The following is a 26,088-nucleotide window of genomic DNA, read 5'->3' as shown; positions in this document are numbered from 1 at the left end:
CATGTACAAATAGAGGACTGGTTTTTTTCAACAGTTTGAATCTAAACAGGCAAAGGGTTAGAGACACAGAGGTTTAGCAGATACACAGCCACACATTAGGTTTCCTGCTTCACCTCTGATATATATGTTCCTTTACTATGGAGAGGGATAACCAGCCCACATATTAAACAATACCCAAAATATCACTTCTAAGTCAGGTTTGGAAAAAAACCCAAAAAAACAAACACAAACCATACTACTATCTGTTGTCTTCTAATTGAAGACAGTTGTCAGAACCAGTAGGAAAAATGGAAACTAAATCACCAGGCAGATTCTTCACTTACCTAACTGAACAGCAAACATGTGATAAAGCAACACAGCACAGATGAGTGTGCAGATTTTTCACTGTCATTACACGACAGGATAAGACAAGAAATTACTCTTTCAAACACCTTGAAACTGAATGTCATTAATCTTAACTTCACAGACACAGAACTGAGAATGTTTCAAATCCTAAACCTGGTAAATTCAAGGCCCTTTCCTCATCTTACAAGTTAACTGATCTCTATATTGCAATCATTCCCAGCATAATATCCTCGCTTGCATCTTGTCTTTCAGTGGAAGAAATTATTCTTATTATAAAACCTCCCCTAGTGTTTGGGGAAAGCCATCATGGGAAGTGCTACTTATAATGAGCTATATCAGCTATAGCTCAAGAATCATCAGCACCCCGTGGTTAACCCTCTTCAGGGCTGCTGAATCATCCTGGTCTATAAAAATCCCGAAATAAAACCACACTGCACGCATAGAGAGCAAGTCAGCAGAGGCTGAATCTCCCCTCGTATCATGCACAGAGGCGGCTAACGCTACCTGCAGTTAGAGGTGAGGCCAAAACCCTCCCCCATGGCGGGCCATGGCGCAGCCTCAGCTTTAGGGACCATGAGCAGTGGGAATGGAGACTACTGCACTTCGAGAGACCAAAGCAGTACGGGCCCGGGGGCACAGGGCAGGACCCACCACCAGCCGAAGGTGGGGGAAGGCGACCGCTTCCTCAGCCGCATCCCTCAGCGGCGGCGCGGGCCCAGCCGCGGCCGACCCGCCGCCGGGGAAAGAAGGGCGACTTGACTCATGGCTTTTGTCTGCTCCTGAGCGGCCCTGGAGCGCTCCCCGCCTCCAAGGCGGCGCTGGCGGCGGAGCAGGACCTCGGGCGGCGGACCGGGGCGCCGGGGCGGCCCCTGCGGCCCGGCTCGGTGCGGGGTGCGCCGGCGGCACGTGGCCCGCGCTGCGCCAATGGCAGCGGCCGCGACCATAGAGCGGGGCCGGGCGCTCACTGCACATCCCGCCCGCCGCCCTTCTCGCCGCTGCCGCCATCTTGCTGCAGGCGACAGACCGCGCCCGGCCTCGGCGCCGGGCCCACACCTTCCTCCCGCTCACCTGAGGCGCTCCTGCTCCCGCCCTCCCGCACCGGGCCCGGCATTACCTCTAGTCGGCCCGCAGCGAAGCCTATGCTGGGTACGAGGCCGACAACCCGGCCGCCATCTTGGTGCAGCACAGGGGATGTGCGTGACCTAAAACATGCGGATAGCCCCGCCCCCTCCCAGCGGGTTGCTATGGGTGATGGGACGTGCGCATGCGCGCGGAGCCCGGCACAGCCCGGGGGCGGGTCCTGGGGCGGGATGGCACCGCCCCCTCCCCCGGCCGTGCGCGCGCGGGAGCGGAGCCCGGAGCTGGCGGCTGAGGGAGGCGCGAACAGAGCTGAGGTGAGGTGAGGTGAGGTGAGGTGAGGTGAGGTGAGGTGAGGTGAGGTGAGGTGAGGTGAGGTGAGGTGAGGGGCGGTGAGGGGCTCTGCCGCGCCCTGCCCCGGGGGACTGTGGGGGTCTATGTGCGCGGCGGTAAAGGGACCGGGGATGAGGGGAGGCGGCGGACAGGAGCGCTGGGAAAGGGTCTGTTCTTTTCAGCCGCTCACACGGACCCCCGAACCTGAAGAGTTTGATTGCGTTTGGGTGATGCTGGTGAGGAGGGAGCGGGACAATGGGCGCTGCCGGTGGTGCCGGGGAGGTGAGGCGCCCTGGCCGCCCGCCCAGCGAGGGACCTGGTGCTTGTATGGGCCGCCATGGGACTCCCGGGCGGGGGCCGCGGAGGAGCGGGGCCCCTCCTACAGCGGGAAAGGCAGTCGCTTCTGAACACGCTCTCATAGAAAACTCCAGGCGCGCTGTTGAAACCGGAGGATGAGGAACGTGACCGACCAGCTCCCGATGAACATCTGGGCTGCTTTGAGGCACCCGAACCCCGAGCGCAGCCCTAAGCCCCCCGTGCGATGCCGGGTTGCGGTCGGACGGGGCCTTGGCCTTCGGGTTCGGGTGTGCTCCTGCCTGTGTGGGAGCGCTGAGACCTGACGGGAACGCGGTGGGAAAGAGCATTCGTGCATGATTTCTGTGCTTGGTCCCTATGTTAAAATACAATGTAGCTGTAGCCGTCCGCATAACTCTGCTCGCTGCTTCGTTTCTCAGTAGCTGTGAGAAACTTTCTTCTGCTCTTAGCCCGCGTCTGGAAATAGTTGGGTGACAGACAAGTCTCACAAATTAAAAGAATGTTCCTCTGTGTTCCAGCAGGATCTAGTTTTGTTTGGCATTGATAACCTCTCATGGAGAATGCTTAAGCAGGAATCAATGACATCACTGGGCAGGAAACATTCTTGGAAGGAAGAGTTGCTATCAGAGCAGTCTTACATGATAAAAGGATCACGGATAAGTTCTTCACTAGCTGAATGCATCACAGGCATTCAGACTGTTTCATGGACTGAAACACAGATGTTGCAGATACTAGATTTTGTTTTTATCTTGCAACTTCCCTTGAGAAACATGTTATCCAGTTTTTATTTCATGAAAGTAACCAAGGTGCCAGATTTTTCTCAGCAAATCTGGCTTCCTGAGAAAGGACACCAAATTGCTTGTGTTTAACATCTTCAGTTTGTAACTCACATCAAACACAAATGAGGTAAAAATTGTGTAAACATGCACCTGTATAGTAGCTTTGAGAAGAAAATCCTGGAAATCATCCCCACATTGAAACAACTTTATCTTGTGCCTGACACAGGAAGTTTGGCTTCTGCTGTCTAACGCTGGGGCAATTTGTTTTGACTCCAAGATGTCTCTGCTGGGAGGAACAGACTGAGGGGTGCTGCACACTGAAGCAGTTTGGTGTAATTTCACACAAAGCTGAACTTGCTGACAAAATCTGCATGGAAGATGGAAAGAATTGGGTCATGATAATTTCAAATCTGTAGAATTAAGGTACGAGTGAGCTAGGTAAGAGGTGACTGTGAGCTTTGGGAGTGGGAACAGGTTCCTTGTGCTAAGAAGGTGAGCCAGGGGAGGGACTAGAAAGGGGAATTGAGCTCTTATCACTTGCAGATACAGCATATGCTGTCATTTTTATGTTGCCACAGTAAATCACAATCTTTTGAAATCATGCATGTTAGTGGTTGGTGAGTCTTTGTTACGAGACATTTTTGCATAGAAATGTTAGATAAGAAATATTTAAAAAAAAATTTTTTTTGTGCCTGACTTTTATATTTCACATGCAGCTAGCTATATATGGAAATTTTATATTGGTAAACAGAAGGTAGAATAGCTGAGTTTGCAAGCATCTCGATAAAAGAAGAAGAGAAAAATTTTCATTTTGAAGCTCTTAGCTCTTTACAAAACACTTGAGCATGGGTGGAAATGTTGAGGAGAAAGAGGCTTGAAAAAAAATAATACATGAGTTAAGGGGTTTTTTTGGCTTTGAAGAAACTGTTTCCTCTAAAGGGCAAGGCGTTTTTTAGCAAGGTGTTTGGTTTGGTTAGTTTCCGGAAAGGATGTGAACTTTCAAGGCTTCAGAAAGGTTTGTCATGTATCTGGTGTCTTCAGCTCCCCACATTCATATTGCTTGAATTTATTGTCTGACTGTGTTTATAGGAGCAACAGTAGCTGAAAATTCTGCCCCTTGTTAGTACAGAGGAATCAAATACTCTGTGAAGAAGTTGACACTGTTTCAGAATGTGGCATCCAATCAGGGATGCTCCTTTTTCAGTTTAGTGTGCAGCAGCAGATATTACAGTGGTTTGTGGGTGACTTTTCCTCATACAATGTTTAATAAGCTGAAAAACATTACTATTTTTTCAGATTTTTTCCTGTCCTTACCTGAAAATGTCCAAGGTAAGAATAACGTTTCTGTTTTTCAATGTAACAATGTGGAACACATTTTTTGTTTTTAAATATTAATCTTCAATGACAAATTGTGCAACTTGCTTCTGTTTGATGGTGAAGGGTATTCTAAATTTACTGTCTATAGGAGACATGATATTGAAAGATGAGTGATGTAAAACATAGATTAAAGTAGTTTCATGCAAGTATAAATCTCTGCAGTTAACTAACACTTTTGGAAGGATTAAATTTTGGTCAGAGTTGTGTAAAAGCTCCCTGGTGCATCTTCATTGAAACTTCTTTTCTGCGATTCTGTTTAGAGCAGGCATCATTTAAGAAAATGGTTTAGATTTCTTTTCTTTCTTTACTAATAGAATCAACTGGCTTTCCAATAAAATCCTTCATTTTCATTTCCAATAAAATCATTCATTTCATTTAAAATATTGTAACCTAAAACATTATTGTCATGCTGGGATTCATTTAATTCTCGGTCCCGAGCATTGGATATGATGGGTAAAACATCCATTTTGGCTTATTGGAGTGAAATGAATGCTAAAGGGGGCTTGAGTAATGTGTTTGAAGAGGGAAGTAAGACATGTAAAGATTTCTCTGCTATATCTGTAGCAATGAGCGTTCTAAACCTTATTGAAAATGTAAATTCCCCTTCCCCACACTTGAAGACAGCTCTCTGAAGAGTACTTCCAGCAGCTGGCTGTCACTTCACAAGTTGCTCAGGGATTTTCTTTGGATGTGCTAAAAATGGATTGGAAATGGTAATCTCTTTATTCAAGTCCATAGAATACGATGTTATTTTAACTGTTTGTGAAAACTGTTCAAAAAGTGATTAGTACCCACAATTCATACTTTGTCATACTTTGATAAATAATTATTTGGGATTTTATTTCTGTTTTACTTAAGGTGATCTTGTCTGGATAACTGAACAAGCGAAGCTTTGTTTTTTAAGCTCTAGGTCAATGTACTTGTTCTGCATTTCTTTGTGAAACTGTTGAGTAGTGGGAACCTCTGAGTAGTTTCCTCTCTGTCACATAGCTTCAAACCTTTCGAGCTAAGTGAGGAAATCAGTTATACAAACTAGTAAGTCTTGAGTGGTTGCTTACTATGTCTTATTTTATTTTTATTTTATTTCATTTTTAGCAACAGCCTGCTCAGTTTACCAATCCAGAAACTCCCGGCTATGTTGGATTTGCAAACCTTCCCAATCAGGTTCACCGAAAGTCTGTGAAAAAGGGGTTTGAATTTACTCTTATGGTGGTTGGTAAGGAAGTTTTATAAAGGAAGTTTTATAGTTTTTCTCATAATTAGTACTTGCTCACAGGGAATTTGAAGTTAAAATGAATGTTACTTGTGCTATTCTTAGGCTTCAGCTTGCAGCAGAAATTTTCCTGTACTGTTGCATTTGACTTTCTTTTATATTTCGTTCATTCTTCCAGCAGTTGTTTACCAGATTACAAACCATGCTTGAATACATTAATAAGTTTGTGGGTGAAGAAATTTTATTGTGCACTTCAGCAGTCTTTCCTTCCTTCCTTTCTTCTCCCCTATCTTACAGGATTCCAGCACTCCATTTAAAATGTAGTTTAAAATTGGATTTGCATTTGAATGCAGTCTTAGTTCAGTTGTGTGTTTTGATTAAGAGACCAGTATTAAGGAGACCATTCTATTTAAAATGTTGCTTACACTTCTTTAGTTCAAAAGAATCTGAACTCCAGTCTTTTCAACCCTTCCAAAGACTCTTGTAAAAGAGTGAGAATTGGACCAGTTGGTTTTGATGTGAGGTATTACTTCTTTCTTTGATTATATGTTAGCAGTTGTAATCTGAAGTGTTATTCTATTTGATAATTCATAGGGAGTCTGTGTAGGTGTCTGGAATGGAAAGAAAAGTCTAGTGTCTGCAGAGGAAATACCTTGATCCTTTGAGAAATCTTTTAAGTGGACTCTCAAATCAGGCTTGGGTATCTTCTCTGTCTCTCTGTGAGCCATAAATTGTGAGTTTTGGAGTTTGTAATTCTTGCTTTTAAATAGGCTTTCTCAAAAAGTGAATGATAGAATAAGGCTCTTCATTACCTGGCACCACAAGACATAAATCCCATTTGTGTGCTAGATTTGCCTAAGAGAAATCTTAGGATTTCTCTTAGGCAAATAAAGAAGAGAGATCACAGTGAGAACAAGCAGGAGAGGTGAGATAGTGCATAATAGGAGGTGTTTAACTTCCTAATTGTTTTGGATTTCAGTAGTTACAGGGAGAGTCTATCGTCAAAGCTTTCATTAGTTTTCCCAAATGACAGCCCTAGCACTGATTTTGTCCTGCTTCTGTATTTTGTTCTTCAGTGTTGTACAGTTTGCCCTTATTTTTGTCTTCCTAGAATTTTATTATGGTTTTTTTACTGTATCTTTCATTGGATTTGATTTGGATGATACCATAAAGGATATCTCATAAAATCTAAGAGGAAAACCAAACTATAAGTAGCTGCTTCAAATTACGCTGTCAACTTTAACTCCTCAGAATTTACTAGTCAGTGATTATTGGTGTAAATAAACACACTCATGGTGAAAGACTTCTCCAGGGTCAGGCTGTTCAGGTATAAGCAGTTTATTATTTAGGTAGAGGGTGGAAGAGATCTGTTTATGCTGCCAGCCACAGCGTAAACATGCTCAGAGAGGGAGAGAGAGAGTGGAGAGACGGGTTGGAGAGCATGAGGGCTGAAGGTAATTAAGGGGGTAGAGAGAGAGGGGCAAGGGGGGGCGTGTAAGAGCAGGGAGTAAGAGAGGGAGTTAATAGAGGGGAAGAGAGCAAGTTAAGAGAGCTGAGGAAGTTAAGAGAGGAGTGGGTAAGAGCAGAGTGGAGAAGTTAAGAGACAAGCTTAAGAGAGAGTAAGAGATGAGTGAGTCAGAGGGTAGGAGCAGGTAAAAGACAGTAAGTTAAGAGAGCGAAGTTCTTTTTAGAATACATTGTATCTTCTTCTATAGTGAATATTCTAATTCCTAGTGACTAATCAGTATACTACACACATCCTATAGAATTTACATGTAGCCTTTAAGAACTACCACATTACCATACAGTGTTACATTTTAAACTCTAAAAGCTACTTTTCAAATTCTTCTCTTGCTGCTTGACCTTTGCATTCGCTATCTGCAGAAGGGTATTGTTTCATCAACAGGGATTCTCTTTCAGCTGGCTAGTCTATTGTTCTTTGCTTATATAGTAACTAACACTCAGTATCCTATAGCTTAAAGCTAGTTTTCAATTCTATTTTGATCCTAGGTTTCATATTTTCAGAATCTTTTGCTAAACAATCATATTCATAAGATTTCCTTGTTTCATCTTCCCCAACAAGTGATCCTGAAAGTGTGAACAGTTTTGAGAAATAAAAGGTGTGCTTTCTTTTCTTTTTTTTTTTCTTTTTAGCTGTAGCTAAACTTAACTTCCAGATCTCTTTGAATTTTAATTGTAAATAGTGCCACATAAAACAATTCTGGAAGAAAGCAATGCAAAATTATATAGACCAACAGTTGTTTCTAGCCTCGTGTAAAATAGAAATAGAGGGGAAATGACATGGTGTAAGAGTAACAGAAAGGCAATTAATCCACCCATGTTGGAGTAAAGTGGAACTTTATGGTTGCTGCCTGCCAGTATTTTAAGAGATAAATGAAAACTACTGGAAGAGGACGTGGAAAAAAATAATTTCATTGAAATTTTGGAGTAGTATTTTAAGATACACTAGCAGGGGGAAGCAGCTGATGTAAGATAAAATAAACTGTGCTTTAAATTGTTGATTATTTCAACAGTTTGGAATGTGAATTCATTCTCTTCAAATATGCACAGAGTTTATGTTCTCTCATGGGCTGTGTCACAGTGCCTGTTTTGAACTATCATTCTTCATTAAGTTGCCATCCTTCTTCATTTCTGAGCAGGATAATACTTTAAAAGCTGCCTGTGCTGACAGAATCCTAATCAATGATTTTGCTTTTTCACACAGCTTTTGGTTATGGTTTTTTTTCCTGCTATTGTTTACTGTGGTATCTGAAAATATGAGCTGGAGTTTATAAGAATTTGGTTGCTTGGCTGTGTTGCTCCCAAATAAATCTCAGTCACTTATATTTATTTTTATGTTCATTCTCATTATTAAGTTATGACTTAATCTAAATTGTTGTTTCAGTTGAGTCATTAAACTGCTGTAGCCAATATAATCATTGACAGTGACTATGGAAGCTGATTTGGTTTATGTGTAATATTTACTCATACTGAAACCGTGGAATGTGGTACTGGATGAAATCAAACTTTTTTGGTTTTGCTGAAATGATTCCATGTGACTGTTGAGTTATTCTGGGTGCATGTCATCTTCACTGGTGAAGGCTGCACTGGCACAATCTGATATTGAAAGCTGCATTTTATAGGGCATTAAAAACTGGCAGCTCCTAATCAAATCTTCATTTTAAAACAATTTCCATCCTTTTATTTTCTTTCGTTCAGATGTTTTTGTCATATTTGTATTGCAGAATAGTCTGTGTTGCTCAGAGATTCTGTGGTCCATCATTTTTTGACATCTAATGTTTTAATTTAATTCTATCAACACCTGAAATAAAACTAAAATTCTAGAAAAAGATCTCTTCAGTGAACTCAACTACTGAGCATTTCAAGTTGCTGCTCTTTTTTATGCTATGAACATTTGTTCTGATTAAAATCTTGATCCTTAAGTGATTAGCTGACCTCTGAATTTTCCTCATGGCCATCAGTATCTCTGGAACAAAAATATATTTACAGTACAATTTGGTGATCTCCAAGTTCATCAGTATAAAATAATTGCTCAGTGACCATACTACTCTTGCTTTGAGTTCTTGTTTGCCATATTGGCATAAAAACCAGAAATGAATCCCACTTGATGCCTGCCTGTACAGAAGGTCAGTAATGCATTTTTCATTGTTTAAATCGATGATAAAGCCTTGACTGGATCAAGGATTTCTCACTGGATATATTTCACATTCTGGAGCCATAATAGAAAACCATGTCTTAAAAAAAAAGGAGACATGAAATGGGAAATCTTAAGTATAAATGGGTCACAACTCCACTTGACTAGAAGCATTAATTACACATCATCTGTGAAAGCTCTGGGAAAGTGCATTACAAAGCCAAGATCTAAAAAATTTTTTCAACCTTTTTGTGCAAACTTAGCTAATCCAAAATAAAAATTTGTAGATTTTTAATTTGAAAGAAATATGAAAAAAATATGTAGTCGCATAATACCATCAGGTACTCTTGAAATTATTTATGTAAATATGTTGAATTTATCTTTATATTGAATCACAGGTGAATCTGGATTAGGAAAATCTACATTAATAAACAGCCTCTTCCTGACAGATCTCTACCCAGAAAGGATAATCCCAGGAGCTGCTGGTAAATACATCTTTATTCAATGGTTTTTGGACTAGAATGCTTTTATCTTTGAATTTTAGTAACAGCCAACAGTGATTTCTAGCTGTAATAGTTTCTAAGGTATTTCTTGACACTTGAGCTGTTTGATAAAACCATTTTCCCCCTCACCCAGGATGTCTCTTGGGTCTTTGTTGTTTAGTCCTTGGCTGTATTCATATTAACACCTAGAAGTTTGTTCCCTTATTTTGCTTAAAAACAGTCATTGTGTCACAGTGAAATAAACAATCGACTAAAACAATCAGAGAATTTATTCAGTTTTTAATTTGTTGCAATTATAAACATATGAATTGTTTATACCTGCTTGCACCTTGATTCATTTGCTTTGGATTGATATTTAGTGGATGAGAATTTCACTTCCTGTTCTTCTTCATTTCCTTGTCCTATTTTTAATCTGTTAACCAAGGTATGCAATAATCCAACAAAAGAGAATATTGTAATAAAATAAAAGATGCATTTTTTCTCTTTTTGCTACCAGTTGAATGACTTGCTTTAATGGTTTTATCATGTTTGCGGATGATTACTTATAACTTCTAACCCTAGGAAAAAAATCCATTACATATAATTTTGTACTGTTCTCCAGTTACCTATGGTTTTGTCTTGTCACCCTGAAAACTAAACCTTCTGATCTTGTTTTCATAGTTTTAGTTACTTTCCCAGGAAAGTAACTATAAACATAAGTTGTTTACACTTTCCTTCTAAGAAACGTTCCTTGATGGATGTTTCACACGACCAGTGTGATTGGGAAGGTGGCAATTTAGTTATCCAATCCTTGGTCATAGTCAAGAATCTATAAATACTGGAGTCAGAAAATAAAGTTACTTCTTTTTCCTGTCACACCACTGAGACGTGTTTGTGTGAATCATTCTGTGTCCGTTAGCGATGTTGTCTTGGTCCCTTTTGCCATCATTTCTACATTATTTTTAAGAAAAGTATGAAATCTCATACAATCCTCTAATAACAGCTAAAGAATTTATTTCTGAGTCTTTTTGTTATCAGGCCTTAGAATGTAATCGACAGAATAATATTTATGATGTTCTATCTGCCAATTCATCTTTGGAGCTTATCTCAGAATGACATGGTCTTGAAAATTGGATTCTGAAAGATGGAGTTTGTTGTCTTTCAGATAAGATTGAACGCACTGTGCAGATTGAAGCCTCAACAGTTGAAATTGAAGAGAGGGGCGTGAAACTGCGCCTGACAGTTGTGGATACTCCAGGATATGGAGATGCCATCAATTGTCGAGACTGGTATGTGCACAGAGAATACCTCTTGATTTATCTGTGGAGACTGACATAGATTTCTTATCTGTCCTGTGGGGGTGGAAATATGGTGTGTGTCTGTGAAACGTTGAATTTGAGGTGGGATTTTTTGTTTTCTAATTCTGAGGAAGCTTAATTTTAGTGTTATGAATTAATTCCAGTACATGTGAAGAGGCATCAATAACTTTGACACAACTTGAAATAAATTTTGTGGCGCTTTTTTTTTTCTTCTTTAACTTCCATTTTGCTTGAAAGAGCTTTCAGTGAACAGTGACCTTGACTCTTAATAATACTCTGAGAAAGTAAATCACCTACTCTTCAGTGCAAAAATCCACCCCTAGATCTTGTCCACATTCACTTGAGCATTCTCAGATTCTGTGGCTAATTTTTAAGTGCTTTTCATCATCTTAGATTTTGTTTGTTTGCTTGGGTTTGTTTTGGTTTTTTTAAAATTTACATTGTAGTAAATACTGAGAAGTAATCAGTGGCAATCAGTTTTCAGTGGTATTCCCTTTTCCCACATCTCTCAAGCCCCTGAACCTCAAGGTAACCTCTGGCTTTCCCCAGAGCTTTGGAAATCAATGCCTCCTGATAAAGTGAAAATCATGTTCAAGACCAAATGTGCTGTCCTGGTGAGCCCAAGAGCTACTACATGAACAATCTCCTGTTTCATTTGTTCAAAACTTTGTTGTTGCTCAGAACTTCACCTGAAATAATTTTTCTTCTGGGTCACGATAGGCCTTACAATCTGAATGTACTCTGGAATATGCACCTTACAAAAACCCACAGCACTGGGAAAGCCTGAGCTTCATTGCTTCTGGTCACTGGGGACAGAGCTGATGTTTTGTTGACCACATCCACTGGAGTCTGACAATGCCTATTTTGCCATTTTACTCCTAAAATCAGAATTTCCCAGGCAGGTCCCTTGACCTTACTTTGTTTTATGGCAAAACCAGCCTTCAGGAAGATCTGGATTTTCTCTCCTTGCTCAAAAACTTCCTCTGCCATGTTTCCTCACACGTTGATGTCATAAATGTACTGCAAGTGTTCTGAAGCCTTACACTTCAGAAGTAACATTGGCCCTTCTGCTCTGAGTACTTGCCCACTGGAAACTGGAGCTGTGTTTATGCTTGAAGAATTTCCTGTGGTGGTTGCACTTCCTTCTCAACTCCTGTACCCATGCTGCTGAGGCAGTGGTGGGTTTTCCATCCCACTTCCTTATGTCTTTTCTCTGGTCATGCAGGTAAAACCACAGGTTATGTCGTGTATATCCTGTCTCTTGAGGATGCTGGTGTTTGCTCACAATAGCAGAGTCTGGCCCATACTGGTGGAGTATAGAATATTTCCTCTCTAGTTTGCTCAAGTTTTTCAAATCTGTTCTTAATCTTGGACAGTCTTTTCACAGCTGAGGCGCAGGTTAGTAAGGAAAAACCCCTGATATTCATGTTGCCAGAGATGGGTCACCTGAAACTCTGTTTGCTCTCCTTCTTTCATTGGCAACAAAGCCAATGAGTTGATGTACAGAAGTGGTGCACTCTGTACAAACTTCTGCCACGTGGATTGTGTACAGTGGACCTCATTTGGATCTACAGGGGACTGATGGTTATTTGGACCCCTGTAGATTGCCTCCAGTACAGCTACTTCTGTCGGTACTGGATACCTTCTTCCATGGCCTTCCACCTGCCTGATCACCATTAGGTGATCCTTGAGAGAATACCTTTCCCTCACTTTTGACAGAAGTTGCCACCAGAGCTGAGGGTTTCTGTCTTCTTCCCAATCCCCTTGTCAATGCCTACATCCCAGGACAGGGATCCCAGTTGCTTGGCTTCCCTATGGTCTGGTTCTATATGGGTGGGCCACAATATCCTGGTACCAGAGCAGCCAGGTTGCCAGGATCTCCCCCAAACGGCAGCTGAAATCCATTCACATATCTTGCAGCTCACCAGCAACTCTGGTTGAAGATTATCTCTGGTCCTGCCTCTTTCTCCTGCTGTGAGGGCCCTGCTTCCCCTTCATCCTTTGCTAAGCAAACTGATTTGGTCTTAGGTTTCTTCCATGTAGGGGCAGCTGTTCATGGCACAGGTTGTGGCAGTGGTTCAGCTGCAGTTGGAATGGCCATGGTGCCTGTTTCTCTGCTTTCCTCCTCCTTGCCTGAGGGTGCTGTCTAGTGATGAGCAGTGTCCAGTAAATAAAAGCCAGGGCTCAGCACACTGCAATAAGTTGCTCCTCTTTGGAGTTTCCCCCTCCTGTTAATCTGGGCCAGAACCAGGACACTAGAGGACAAAACGTTGGGTATGAGCAGGCAGTCTCTGGAAGCCATTAGTATCCCAGGCTGCATCAAAAGCAGTGTGGGGGAGAGAGTTCTGCCCCACTCCTGTTCTCCTGTGAGACCTACATCCAGTTCTGGGGGTCTAGGACAAGACAGACATGGAACTATTGGAGCAGGTGCAGAAGAGGATCATGGAAATGATCCAAGGGCTAGAACAGCAGTAAGGAGAGGCTAGGAGAGTTAGGATTCCATCTGAAAAAGGGAAGAGAAGACTCCAAGGAGACCTGACTGAGGCCTTCAAATAGGCTCGCAGGAAACATGGAAAGACACTTAATTACCAGGCCCTGTAGTAGCAGAGCAAGGGGCAATGGTTTGAAACTGAGAGTAGATGTAGGTGTAGCAGAGACTTTTTTACAGTGATGTGGCCCCTGGCATAGGTTGCCCAGAGAAGCTGTGGCTGCCCCATACCTGAAAGTGTTCTAGGCCAGACTGACTAGCTTAGAGCACCTTAGACTAATGGAAGGTGTCCCTGCCCAGTATCTTGGAAATAGGTGATCGTTAAAGGTCTCTTCCAATGCAAATCATTTATGATTTTAGATCATTTTGGAACAAGAACCTTAAAATGTCTTGAAAATGTGTGGTTAATGTTAATCACTATATAAACATTAACCCAAGAGAAATTTGTTGTAGAATTGAGGTTGAGTTATGTATATTTTATCTTACTATATATATGCATAAAATATGCATAGTAGTTTGTTATTCTAGAATTCAGTTAAATTTTTAAGATATGTGCTCTTCTATTTTCCCCGTTCTATAGAATCAGTAAATAAATTTTTGTCCGTCATAAGATTGGACCATCAACAGGGTATCTTAGTGGTTTAATATTACCTTTGAGAGTTCTAAAATAGTGGAACGTTTGGTGATTCCTCAAATCCATGTTTATTTTACAGTTTTAAGACCATAATCTCTTACATTGATGAGCAGTTTGAGCGATACCTGCATGATGAGAGTGGATTGAACAGAAGGCATATCATAGATAATCGAGTTCATTGCTGTTTCTATTTCATTTCACCATTTGGTCATGGGTAGGTGTTTCTGTCTTTTATTTTTTTCTTTTTTTCCCCCCATTATTTTATTTTAGAGAATTGGTTTGTGCCTGTTGACTTAAATTTTCAGAATCAGGTTGCCACTACTTGAGCAACTGCTATAACTGCTGACATTAATTGGCTGTGTTCTTTCTCTCTGTGTAAAGATAGATATTTATGTTGGAGTGAAAATAAATTGGTAATTTAGAGTAAAAATTTTCTATATCTTAATTTTAGCCTTAAGCCTCTGGATGTTGAGTTTATGAAGGCCATACACAACAAAGTAAATATTGTACCAGTGATTGCAAAAGCTGATACACTTTCTCTGAAAGAGCGAGAGAGACTAAAGAAAAGGGTGAGTGATTTCCTGGCTTGCAGAAATGTGTTGTGCTTTGGCTATGGCAATATGGTGGCTGTAGAGAGGCATTCTCATTACCCTTACTCTGTCCTAGCTGAGAAAAATATAATCTCATGCACAGTGTAGCATCACTTAATATGTAGTTTGATGTCTTGTAAATTATTTTATGATGTATTTAACTGAGAAATTATCCTTAGAGTGTTGTTTGCAAAATAGCAATCTGGCTACATTTACAATTAGATTATGAGTGAATTTTGAAACTTTGGAAAAATATTTAAATACATTTTCTGATGATAATTGCTCTGTTACTTGTTTCATCAGTCCCAAAGCAGATACAGTATCTGCATATAGAATGTGTATATGTGTATTTGGTTTTTTTACCTGGACAGAATTCTAATGGTTAAAAAATGGGATTTTCAGAGATGTTTCTGATTTTGAAGTTGTTTTAATTCCCCTGTGTCACTCCTTCTAAAGCATTCCACTTCTGTCTTCCAAAGGCAAGACTTCTTAACACATTCAGTTGTGCATTTGCTGGGAGGAGGTGGGATTCAACAAACCGTCATGAGCTAATATCAGCTATGAAGTTTAGAAAGAAGTGTTAGAATTAACTTGTCAGAGGCATGCTCCAGTCTTAGCTCTTGCATTGAAAACTTTATGATTTTTGTCAGTTATTCTGAAAATGCTTATAGCTCTCTTACCTGATCAGGGATAAAAATAGAGACTTTATATATAGAGTACTCTAATAGGTATGTTTAGAGTGCTAGAATTCTGCAGAAATAAAGATTTTTCTTTTTTAAAGAGCAAAATTTGGGGTCTGTAGCAAATGGATTCCTGCTGCAGATACCATTACTGTCATGAAGAAAAAAGTATTTCTTGTGTCTATATCTCAGTTTTCCAAACACTCCCACCTCTACCCCCAAGTAGTAATTCAGAGATAAGAGCAAGGAGATCCAGCTGTAGAAAATAAGTATGACTTGTGAGTCAATGCTTTTATTATTACAAAAAAAACCTGCAAAGATTTATCAAAACACAGTTTCCACAAAGGACAAAGTTTTTGTGAACACTGTTGTTTGTCTGTAAGTCTGTGCCAAGTAGCTTTTGTCTATCATGAAGAAATACGGCATTTAAAACCAAATGCTGATTGAGTGATTTGGATCAGTAAGATAAATCCAGATTTCTTTATAGACTGTGTATTAAGTAATTTTATGCTAGGATTTAAAAGTACTGATTCTACATGTACATTATATTGATTTCTTTTATTGCATATCTCAGATTCTGGATGAAATAGAAGAGCATGGCATCAAGATTTATCACCTGCCTGATGCTGAATCAGATGAGGATGAAGATTTTAAAGAGCAGACCAGACTCCTGAAGGTGTGACTGGTTTAATAGGTTATATACATGGATAATATATTGTATTTTTTCAGATCACTCAGATGGCTTTAGAACAAAGCCTACAATGCAACCTGGAGTGAGTCACTGTCTCTGTCCAGGCTTCCCTAGCCTGGAAGATGGTTGCAGCAATTACTTTTATTTATTTTACACCTTTAATTTAAAAGAGTTATGAACTTATTACCATAATATGCATTGCTGAGCAGAAAAAGAGTTGTTCTTGGAGTTGTTTGTCCTGGCTCATTATAAGTAACTTTCGCACTTTTGGCTTTCAGGCCAGCATTCCATTTTGTGTAGTGGGGTCCAATCAGCTCATTGAAGCAAAAGGTAAAAAAGTTAGAGGTCGTCTCTACCCTTGGGGTGTAGTTGAAGTGGAGAATCCAGAGCATAATGACTTCCTGAAGCTGAGGACCATGCTAATGTAAGTTAGAAAATTCCAATTAAATAGTTGTTTAGAAAACAATCACCAAGATAATCAAGCACTACACTGGGGGCTTGCAGCAGTTGTGTAATCCCTGGGCACATTCAGAATTTGTGTGGGGAAGGCCATGAGCAGTCTTGACCTAGCTGAGCTAGGCCTAGTCAGGGGTTGGACCACACAGGAGCTGGACTATGCAGGACCCATAGGTTCTCTCCGATCTGAATTACTCAGTGAAAATAATGATTTGTCTGATTCTTTTGTCCAATATAGTGTTGCATTGTTACTCATATCCCCTGGAATATAAAACAGGTTGTTCTTATTTCAATGTATCTATAAGTAGATACACTTGCAAGGAAGCAGACTTGAAAAGCTGGTTGTTTTGGTTGGTTTTTTTTCCTGGTCTTTGTTACTCTGTTTTGCCTCCTCAGCTTCATCAAAGGCCTCGCCCAGGACTAGAGTTTCTGCCAGGGCAGTCTCAGGGCTGGGTGATCTGTGTCCTTTATTGCACCAATTTAACTGAAATTAGATTTTAAATTATGTATGCTAAGTGGGCATGCATGCTGAGGACATTGATCAAAGACAGTGCCGAATGTGAGAGTTGCTTAAGCAAACTGATGTGACACAAAGATGTTTTATTTTTAAATTACTTTTCTTCCTCCAGCACCCATATGCAAGACCTTCAGGAGGTAACCCAGGATCTTCACTATGAGAACTTCCGCTCTGAGAGGCTCAAACGAGGCAACAGGTTGTCATCTCATGGTTACAAGCTGCTTCTCCCTCTTCTGAATTTGTATTTTGCTCTCTCTGTGTCTACCATTTCATTGCTAGGATTTGGTAGACCAAGGGCAGCTCTGTAACTCCAGTCAATAGGATTCTACTGACCAGTTTACAAAGAGTGTAACAAAAAATATTTGGTAAATCAGAAGAGACATTTGTGGAGTCAGGGAGTTGTGGGAATAGATCTGTGCTTTTGTCTGAGGCTTCAACAAAGTTGGATTGGAATGTTGAAGGTATTAAAGTAGGACAGATGCCCGTGATAAATGTCTTAAAAATATGAAAATTAGATCAGAGCGGATATCTTAAAAAGAGTGTGGGGGTTTTTTTCAGAATTAACAGCTGGAATATTTGGATTGGGCCTTTAAAAAGAGATGATTCAATTTTTTTGCAATGCTTTATTAAACATGACATGCATAAATAGTAGCAGTCAAAGGGTAATGGCTGTTAGCCCTGTTTTGAGCTGGGCTGGAGAGGGCATAGCTTTTCTGAAAAGAGAACTGGGCAAAACACCCCATTTTTAAGTACAATAGCAAGATCTGTAAAGATGAGTTGCTGAGTTGTGGGAAACTGTGTTCCCTGGTTTAGTGTTCCAGCTGCATCTCTTCTTATAGCCACTAGAGGGTTCCAAATTGCACGTTTTGGGGGCTTTAGGGCATTTTGCAAGTTTCCCCATCTTGCTGTTAACAGAGATTTTGTCACATGTCTAGTCAGTTTTCAGCAAAAGGTGTTTTCCTTTTGCAGTTTCATGCCTGTAGCATTGACCTACAGGCAAGATAAAATGCTCTTCTCTCCTGACTTTAAATCCTGCTTTCTGAAATTCAAGGTAAAAGTCCCCAAACTTCCCAAGTTCTGGAACCTCTTATCCAACAGGTGTGTACAAAGGCCTTAGACGTAATGTGACTTAAGGTCATCCAATTCTTAGAGGATTTCAAGTTGCTGTTAAATTTGGTATGTGAAACTAAAACATCTTTTTGTATCTTTTCTAGTTCAGTGGCCCATATATCTTTGCTTTCACATTTCTGAAGTGGTGCTAGAATGTAGTTAGGTTTACTGTAAGGGAGGGTAGATTTTATATGAATTTATTTCAAGAAGCTTGCACTTCTGCTACCAGGAGTGCTTGACAATAGATGCTTGTTGACTGTACTCACTAAGGATCTCAGAGGTTTTAAAGCGCAGCAGATTTTTTTACAATGTATTTCTCTGTTAACTTTTAAACAAACACCAGTTTGTTTGCTTTGCATGTTTGATGGCACTTGCTTGATTAGATCCATTTGTAGATCTTCCCTGTTGTGACATGGAGTAGGAGAAAGGCATTAGCAAAGTGGTAGGAAATCTTGAATAAAGCCAGGTGGGAGGCAGTGGCTTCTCCCAAGTAACAAGTGATTTGATAACAGGAAATGGCCTCAAGTTGCACCAGGGAGGTTTAGATTGAATATTAGGAGAAATTTCTTCACAGAAAGAGTGTTTGAGCACTGACATGGGCTGCCCAAGGGCAGTGCTGGGGCTGCCATCCCTAGAAGTGTTCAAACTGCTTGTGGATGTGGCACTGGAGGACATGGTTTAGTGGTGAACACAATGCTGCGTCAATGCTTGGACTCAGCAATCTTAGGCGGTTTTTCCAACCTTAATGATTTTATCTTTCTAACAAAATTAATATTATTTTAGGAAAATAGAAGATGAAGAAGTAAATAAAGACAAGATTTTGCTTGAGAAGGAAGCAGAAGTAAGATGACAGAACTTTATATTCTTGGGGGAGTTTTTGTTCTTTTGTTGCTACTTTAGAGCAAATATGTATATGATCTTGGTAATTCAAGGTAAATTTCCTTGGGAAAGGAAATCCAGTTATATGCCAATATAAAGTTACTTAAGAAAATAAGAAAACAGAATGAGAAGAGGTGAGAGGAGACTCAGGATAGGATAGGGATTTTTTGGAACAAGTGGAGTCTCGTAAAACATGATTTCACTGTAGTGATCAGCAATGGATGTAACACACACTGTGTGGGCAAGGAGAACCATCCTCATGGGAGTAAGGGTTCTGCAGTTAATAACTGCAGATTGGGACAAAGTCAGTTCAACTCTGCAGCAAAAGTGGGAACGAGGTGGAAATGGTCAGAAATAAAAAATTAAATGGAAATTCTCATTCAGCCACTATGACAAATTCATAATGTGTGGCTCTAATGCTGCTTTTCTTGTTCCTCAGACCTATAAAGGTTATAGATAGGCAAGACTAGAAAAAGTGCAATGAAATTATGCTTGTGTCTCAGTGGATGGTTTGCCTGTAATACTTTTTTCCACCTAGTCATACCTAGCAAGGGAGTTGGGGAATAATCCTGACAATTTTTTTTTATGACAGATACAGGAGTAGTTTGGAGGGACATTATCAGGCTGCTTTTTTTCTGATAAACTTTAGTAAGTGTAAATGCTTGTTCAGTACTTCAGAACCATAATTTTTATACATTTAACATCAGAGAATTCCATTTAGGGACCCTCAGAAGTCCCATCCCACAGTACAATAGTAAAGCCTATTTATTTCATTCAGTAAATGCCAGCCTCTTCAGTGATGAAATGCAATAAAAGAAGATGCCATAACCTGAGATCATTATCTGTCAGATAAAGAAAATGCAGATATGTGATCCCTCTTTAATAAAAATAAATATTAGAGTAGTGACAGTGAAGAATTATATTCTGAAGTGAGATTAAGCTACAGAATTCATCTGTGCTGCTTTTCCAGCTCCGTCGCATGCAGGAGATGATTGCAAGAATGCAGGCCCAGATGCAGATGCAGATGCAAAGTGGAGAAGGTGACAGCACTGCAGTTCATGGGCACCATGTGTAAAGTCTTGGGTAAGATGCTTAAATAGACACTTAAAGGGCTTCTCCTTTAGCTGCTCTCTAATGTGCTTGGTATTAAGGAGTTTTGGAAAAAGGTTTACACATGGTGTTCCATAGGTTTCAGTTTTAATTTTAATTTATGAGGATTAACTGCTGTTTGCAAAGTTAAATGGCTTGCAGTCAAATTAAACAATGTGGTGGTGTGTGTGTGTATATATGAAAAATTTTCAGAAAGGTGATACAATATATGCTGCTAAGAATGATGGAAGAAGTCTTTGAAATAATTTCAACAGGTATCTTAATCTCATGATGAAGTCATTGCTTCCTTGTGACTTATAAAATGTCTGCAGTTCTTTCAGGTTTCTTAATGTGGGAAGTGCTGATCTGAAATGGTATTTTCCTGTCTTGTTTTTAGATTATTTTATCCCCTGACTCACAGGAGACCTTCTGGAGCTGGATTGCAGTGGTGGAGGCAGAAAGGATGCCTCCATGTGGTCTGGAGCTTGCTGTAGAGTTTAATGTGGGACTGTTTTGTGGTAACATCTTGTGAGATGTATTTCATAACATGTAGTGAGTTGGTGTTTTTATATATTATACACATTTGACTTTTGTTTTCTTTAGTCCTTCTTATCTTTTAAATTTCCTATTAGGGATACAAAATAGTCATTGAAAATTTTCTAGCCTGATAAGCATTAGATAATAATATTTTTTTAATATACCTTATTAGCTCACTTCTTTTAACTTTGTATTCTATTAAGAAATAAAAAGCTGTCAGTGATTCCTTGTTCAGTGCCAGTCACCTCATTAAGCTTGCACCCCTGCAAGGTTAATTTTATAAATATAGCAGTGTTTACATGTGTGTGGAGACCAGCAGCCCTTTCTGCTCACAGCAGAGGATTTCCTTGGCCTCTGCAAAATATCAAATGAAAATTAAAGCATGCCTTGTGTCTTAGTGAAAGAAAGAAGAGGAAATGCCTCTGTGAGAGGCACACTGTACATGGCAGGCATTGTTTATTTTAGATTTAGCCTTGAGGGATCTTTTACTCTATTGCAGCTAATTTTGAATAGTTTCTTGTAGGCCATCACAAATTACTCCTGCTATTTTCTGGCATTATTTTAGCCAAATAAACTTGAATAAGGCTGATTTTATTGAATGAGGTAAACTCCAAAGAGTAGTTTTCTATGCATAGATGTTTCCTATATTCAAATTATAAGAAATTCTATAATTTCTAGTAAGTATTTCCATACTATTCTTAGGGCATTGAAAAGTGTTACATGTAGTAAATATATATATATGTATTGACACACTTCTCTTTTAAAAAGTGACCTGTTCCTGGCAGGATCAATGTGAACTGTGTTTTAAGTTCTTTCTCCAGAACAGAGTCAGCAGTATTACTTCAGGAATGACTGGTTTATTTTATTAGGACAAGGTCACTTTCTTAATCCTGGTAGCAAAGGAGACTGTTTTTTGCTTGGCTGGACTGGTCCTGCAGATCATGCCTCATGTTGTGTTTGTATCAAATAATAAATGCAGCACACAGCTGCCCAAGTGGTGTCTGACAGGGCAAGCAGTGACACACCCTGGGTTGTCTGCTGCTCCTGATAAAGCCAGCAATCAGATTTCTTCATCTGATCTATCACAAAACATCCTTATCTGAGCAGCTAATAAACAGATAGGTAGAATTGCAACTTCTTTTGGCTCTTTGAGCTCAGGTGCTGCTGTGACTTTTATAATTTTGTTAATATTTCTTTGAAAAAAACAATAGAATTTCTACAGCTAATGTATAATTCCAGTGGTACTTCACTAGCTAAATTAAATATAAACCTGTTAATCAACTGAAATTTTTACCTGCCTGAAACTACTGTTTTATTTGAATTTTTTTCAAAATGTGAAGTAAAACCCTGCATTGTAGCCTTTGCTGAGGAGCTCCAGCTCTTTCCAAAAGCATGTACAATCAAAGTTTGCCACGACTCATTTGACCTTCCCTAACTTTGACAAAAGTAAAAATGAGAACCTTTTTGTATGCACAGAAGAGTTAAATCCCGTTTTGTCAAATCTCTACATATAAAACTTGGATGGAAGAACATGTGCTTCTAAATCCTTGAGATGCTTTTTCAAAAGAAAGTATAGGACCAAAGTAATGTAGCAGAGCTGTGAGAGAACATCCCCCAACACCTTATTTATTTCTATTACCATGAGCCTGTACTTGAAGAAAAACTGTGAAATGTAAAATGTCTACACAGGGGCCTGGTTGTACTTGTCACTCATGCTGTGTATATTGGGTTGATAGGGTTTTTTTCCTGTATTTTTAGCATGGGAACAAGAGCAGATTGTCCATTTGATTAGTGCTGTTGGTCACCATCTGTGAAATTATTTCAGGCAATGTGTGATTCTTTGGAATATTTACATATCTATTAAAATATTTGATTAAGATAAAGCATTTCATGTGATTCTTAAGCAAAAATTAGTTGATCTAAAAATTCAGCAGGAGAAACATTTTTGTATGCTGTTTTGGTATTTAATGGGAAAAAACAAGTTTATGGCACTGGCCATTTTTGCTGCAATACTCAAGACAGGTAATTAATTACTGATTCTTTCCCAAGCCTTTGGGGCAACTGTTCATAGTGTGCCTGATGTCTCTGAAGGTCTATTTCCCCTTCACTTTTCTTGGTATGGTCTTGAAATTTATGGTTTTGTGCTAAGGCATGAAAAGCCAAGACTACTTTTCTCAAAAAAGCTGCTGGTAAAAGGAAGACATGAGTAACCAGAAAGACCTGGGGACAAAAGGTAGATTCTGTTTGGTGGCTTGCTGAACTGGCCACAGGTTTGGTTTTTTTTTCTGTTACTGTGTTGTGAAGGTTTTAATTTTAGGGGTAAAAGTACTTTTGAATTTTCAGAGCTTTATAGTTGATAGCAAAAATTTCTTGTTCTTGGTACAAAAACCTATTATAATCTATGTACTACAATTAGCCAAAACTGTAATAAAAATTGCTAAAAAGCTATTTTGTGTTTATTATGCTTCATTATTATATTCAATATTAATTTGTGGTAATATGTTTGAAAATTTGGTAATATGTTCCAGCCAGGACAGGATTAATTTTTGCAGCAGCCAAAAGGACAGGGTTGGTGTGGCAGTGAATGGGATTAGGCTCCATGGGTAAGCATTTTTCCATGTGAAGAACTCTCTCTTTTGTATAATTTCTGTTATTTAACATGGTTGCTGTTTACCGGTCCTTTTCATATCTCATTGCTGTTTCCAGTAAATTGTTCTTACAACATTTTGTGCTTCCAGTTCTCCTCTCCATCCTGATGCAGAAAAGAGAGAGAGGAAGAGGGAGTGAGTGATTGGCAGCCTGGTTTGAAGTTTCCGTGGGAACAGCTAAATTGGGGAATACCATTCCTAAACCAGGACTGCCTTAATTCAGCCCCAGTGTGGGGGCACAAAGGGGTGAGATAAGCACAGATCTGCCCAGAGCAGGTTAGAAACAGGTTTGATCCAAGCATTTTCTATATTTGGTCACAATGTTACTTGGTCTGTTCATGTGGGTGTGGACCCTAGCTGTATATATTGCCATACATGCTCCTTATGGGGAGTTTTTTCAGAGCAAGGAGAGCAATCAGGATTGTTGCTGTTTTGTGGGACACCAGTTTATGACATGATAACACTGAGGGCAGTGAGGGCCTCTTGATGAGTATTCAGTATTGCTATCCAGGGAGAACAGGGAAGGATGATTTTCCCCAGCTTTTCACCCCTTCTTCCTCCCTCAGGCCTGTTACAAGAGCTTTTGAGAGTTTTGAATTCCCTTTGTAAGTGAAGGAAAGCGTGTTCTTGTTGCTGTCTGCCAGGCCTACTCAGTGGGCTCCATACCATGTTGAGAGTTGGGACAGATTTCTAGGGAGGTCATTCAGAGATTTGCTCCCAAGGGTGAATAGACATGCAAAACACAGGAGAAAATGGGCCAAGTTTTGGGGAAATTCTCTGATGTTTAGAAGTTCACCTCTAAAGTACAGGACCCTGTGTCATGATCCACAAGGTGGGATTCGTGATGTGGTTCTTTTAGTCGGTCTTAGAGTACAAAAGATTATCAGCAAACCAAGGACTTATGCAGCAAAACACACTTTATTGAGTGCTCATCAGCACTAATATGCGATAGAGGGAAAAGAGGAGAAAGCAAAGCATAAGGAAAAGAGAGTAAGGGGATTATAGCTACCAACGTTGAAGTCCACTCAGCCGTCCAACGACTCAGAGTCTTCTGTCCGTTGGGGAGATCTCAAAGGAAGGTAAGTTTGGGGTATAATTTTATAGTCTTTTGCAAAGCGAGGGGTGCAGGGCCAAAACTAGATGAGATTGATGATCATTGTGATGAATTCCATTGTGCGGGGGGCAGGTGTAGGGTACAGAGCGATCCATGTCTTGTAAGTCATTGCTCACCAGCAGGAACGAGGGCAGTGTCGTGGAAAACCCATTGTGCAGAGTACCACACACAAGCCTCTGCTCACCAGCAGGAACGAGAGCCGTGAGTTATGGAAAACTGTGGCGGAGGAGTCCGCCCAGCCAGAGATCCTGGCTGTCCCCTGGGGACAAGATACTTCTCTGTAAGAGAGACACAATGTATCGCTCCCAGGGGTCTTTGAGTTAGATATGTTAAATTGTTGTGCCCCGTTGGTGTTCCCCCCTGCTGTCCCACCCCGATACATGTAACTCAGGCTCCCCCCGCCCCTCTCCTCTCCTATAAATATCCCAGGTTTTCCCCTGTTCCGCGGATTAGCTGTTGCTGGCTCCCTTCGCCAAAGCTCTGCCTGAATAAAGGTTTGTGCTTAGCGGAACGCTAGACCAGCTTTCTCGTCCCTTCTTCCCGTGTCATCTGCCCGCCGCCGCTGAGCTGAGCTGGAATCACTCGCCTGCCTGAAGCCGCTCACACGCGCTTCGGCCCAGCCCTTTTCAGGGCTGCTTCTCTAGAGAAGTCGCGGTGCTCCGGGCTTTCCGTTGCCGCGGCAGAAAGCCTGTTGCGCAGGTTATCACGCACAAGCCTCAGCTCATCAGCAGGAACGGGCAGTGTACTGTGCAACCACCTGCAAACAATCACTTGGCAAACATCCGTCTCAGCTAGGCCCAAATCCCCAAACCAAGTCCCTTGTGATATTCAGGGACTTGGGATAGTTGTGAGACAGCTGAGGGAATCTTCGGACAGTCTCTTACAAAGCCCCATTAATATTGGGGTTCAGGCACCCCAAAACCCCTCCCAGCAGGGCTCGGTTAACCATGTTGTCCTAAGAACTGCGCCAGGAGTAATAGAGGGGGTGCAAGTACCGTAATGCCTCTAATAGCTGCGCCTCCCACAATGGCCACCTTGGGCGTTACCCGTTGCTGCTGCTGCCGCCTACCGTAATGCTCCTGATAGCGGTGCACTACCGTCACCCTCCTAGAAGAAGTGCACACCGGCTATGATCAATACCAGCTCAATACCCTAACCCTCGTCACTGCAGCGCACAGCATAACTGAGCACATCTGGGCACACCTCAACACACCTGGGCACAACTGAGGACACACCTCAGCACACCTGGGCACCCTCGGCCCCTCCAGTGACACCCCTTCTCTCGTCCAGAAGCCACAGAGCCAGGGCAAGGAGAAGAAGCCAGGGCTACCCCCAAATCGTCCTGGCATCTGCAACATGAGGATCAAGCCATAGCCCTGCCCCTTTTTGCAAGCTCTGACACCCCGCCCTTAGCCACGCCCTTCCAAAGCAGCTCCTGAGGGCGGCGAGGACAGAGACAAGCTTTGGCTCCGCCCATTGTTGTAAGCCACGCCCACCCACCACTAGCCACGCCCCCCCAGAGCAGCTCCAGAGCCAGGTGAGGAGAGAGACAAGCGCTGGCCCTGCCACTTTTTGTAATCCCCGCTCACTGACCCATAGCCACGCACCCCTGCGGAGCAACTCCTGAGGCCCGTGAGGAGAGAGACATGCACTGGTCCTGCCCCTTTCTCTAAGCCTCGCCCCCACACACATAGCCACGCCCCTCCCAAAGCCACTCTTGAGACCGGCAAAGCCCTAATGCCCTTCACTTAAGGGCCCTG

General features: G+C 41.1%; 2 protein-coding genes across 29 annotated transcripts in view; one reads left to right on the top strand and one right to left on the bottom strand.

Annotated features, from left to right (window-relative positions):
• HDLBP (high density lipoprotein binding protein) overlaps nucleotides 1–1,736 on the bottom strand; it is a 43,676-nt gene extending 41,940 nt beyond the window's left edge. For 14 of the 18 annotated variants that reach the window (XM_086844590.1, XM_086844598.1, XM_086844589.1 and 11 more), the window contains exon 1: nucleotides 1,460–1,629. The gene's annotated coding sequence lies outside the window, so the exon portion shown is untranslated. Of the gene's footprint in view, nucleotides 1–1,459 lie in introns of all 18 variants that reach the window. The other 4 variants (XR_015274659.1, XM_086844585.1, XM_086844593.1 and 1 more) reach the window with 1 other exon arrangement.
• On the top strand, nucleotides 1,485–23,014 carry SEPTIN2 (septin 2). Of its 11 annotated transcripts, none has more exons than XM_086844627.1 (14): nucleotides 1,628–1,739; nucleotides 3,076–3,272; nucleotides 4,146–4,178; nucleotides 5,322–5,442; nucleotides 9,493–9,579; nucleotides 10,742–10,865; nucleotides 14,097–14,231; nucleotides 14,469–14,586; nucleotides 15,862–15,963; nucleotides 16,257–16,402; nucleotides 17,064–17,147; nucleotides 18,845–18,902; nucleotides 19,911–20,023; nucleotides 20,427–23,014. In XM_086844627.1, exons 3-13 carry the CDS (start codon nucleotides 4,170–4,172, stop codon nucleotides 20,013–20,015), a joined length of 1,089 nt encoding a protein of 362 aa, XP_086700753.1. In that variant the 5' UTR covers nucleotides 1,628–1,739; nucleotides 3,076–3,272; nucleotides 4,146–4,169; the 3' UTR covers nucleotides 20,016–20,023; nucleotides 20,427–23,014. The 11 variants fall into 11 exon arrangements, with proteins under 11 accessions (XP_086700749.1, XP_086700752.1, XP_086700753.1 ...); XM_086844629.1 differs by having other exon boundaries at nucleotides 1,658–1,744; XM_086844630.1 differs by lacking the exon at nucleotides 1,628–1,739 and adding an exon at nucleotides 1,797–2,976.
• The last annotated feature ends 3,074 nt before the right edge of the window (nucleotides 23,015–26,088 follow it).

The sequence above is a fragment of the Cyanistes caeruleus genome, chromosome 10 (genome assembly GCF_971803275.1).
Source record: "Cyanistes caeruleus chromosome 10, bCyaCae1.hap1.1, whole genome shotgun sequence".
NCBI lineage: Eukaryota > Metazoa > Chordata > Aves > Passeriformes > Paridae > Cyanistes > Cyanistes caeruleus.
The sequence above is the reverse complement of the archived record's forward strand: the minus strand, read 5'-3'. Positions and strand labels throughout refer to the sequence as shown.

Coding starts and splice junctions, on each gene's coding strand:
- SEPTIN2 (XM_086844623.1), top strand. CDS start 1,485: ATGCTGGGTACGAGGCCGACAACCCGGCCGCCATCTTGGTGCAGCACA. Junction 14,587..15,861: donor GAGAGAGACTAAAGAAAAGG/GTGAGTGATTTC, acceptor TGCATATCTCAG/ATTCTGGATGAAATAGAAGA. Junction 18,903..19,910: donor TGCTTGAGAAGGAAGCAGAA/GTAAGATGACAG, acceptor CTGCTTTTCCAG/CTCCGTCGCATGCAGGAGAT.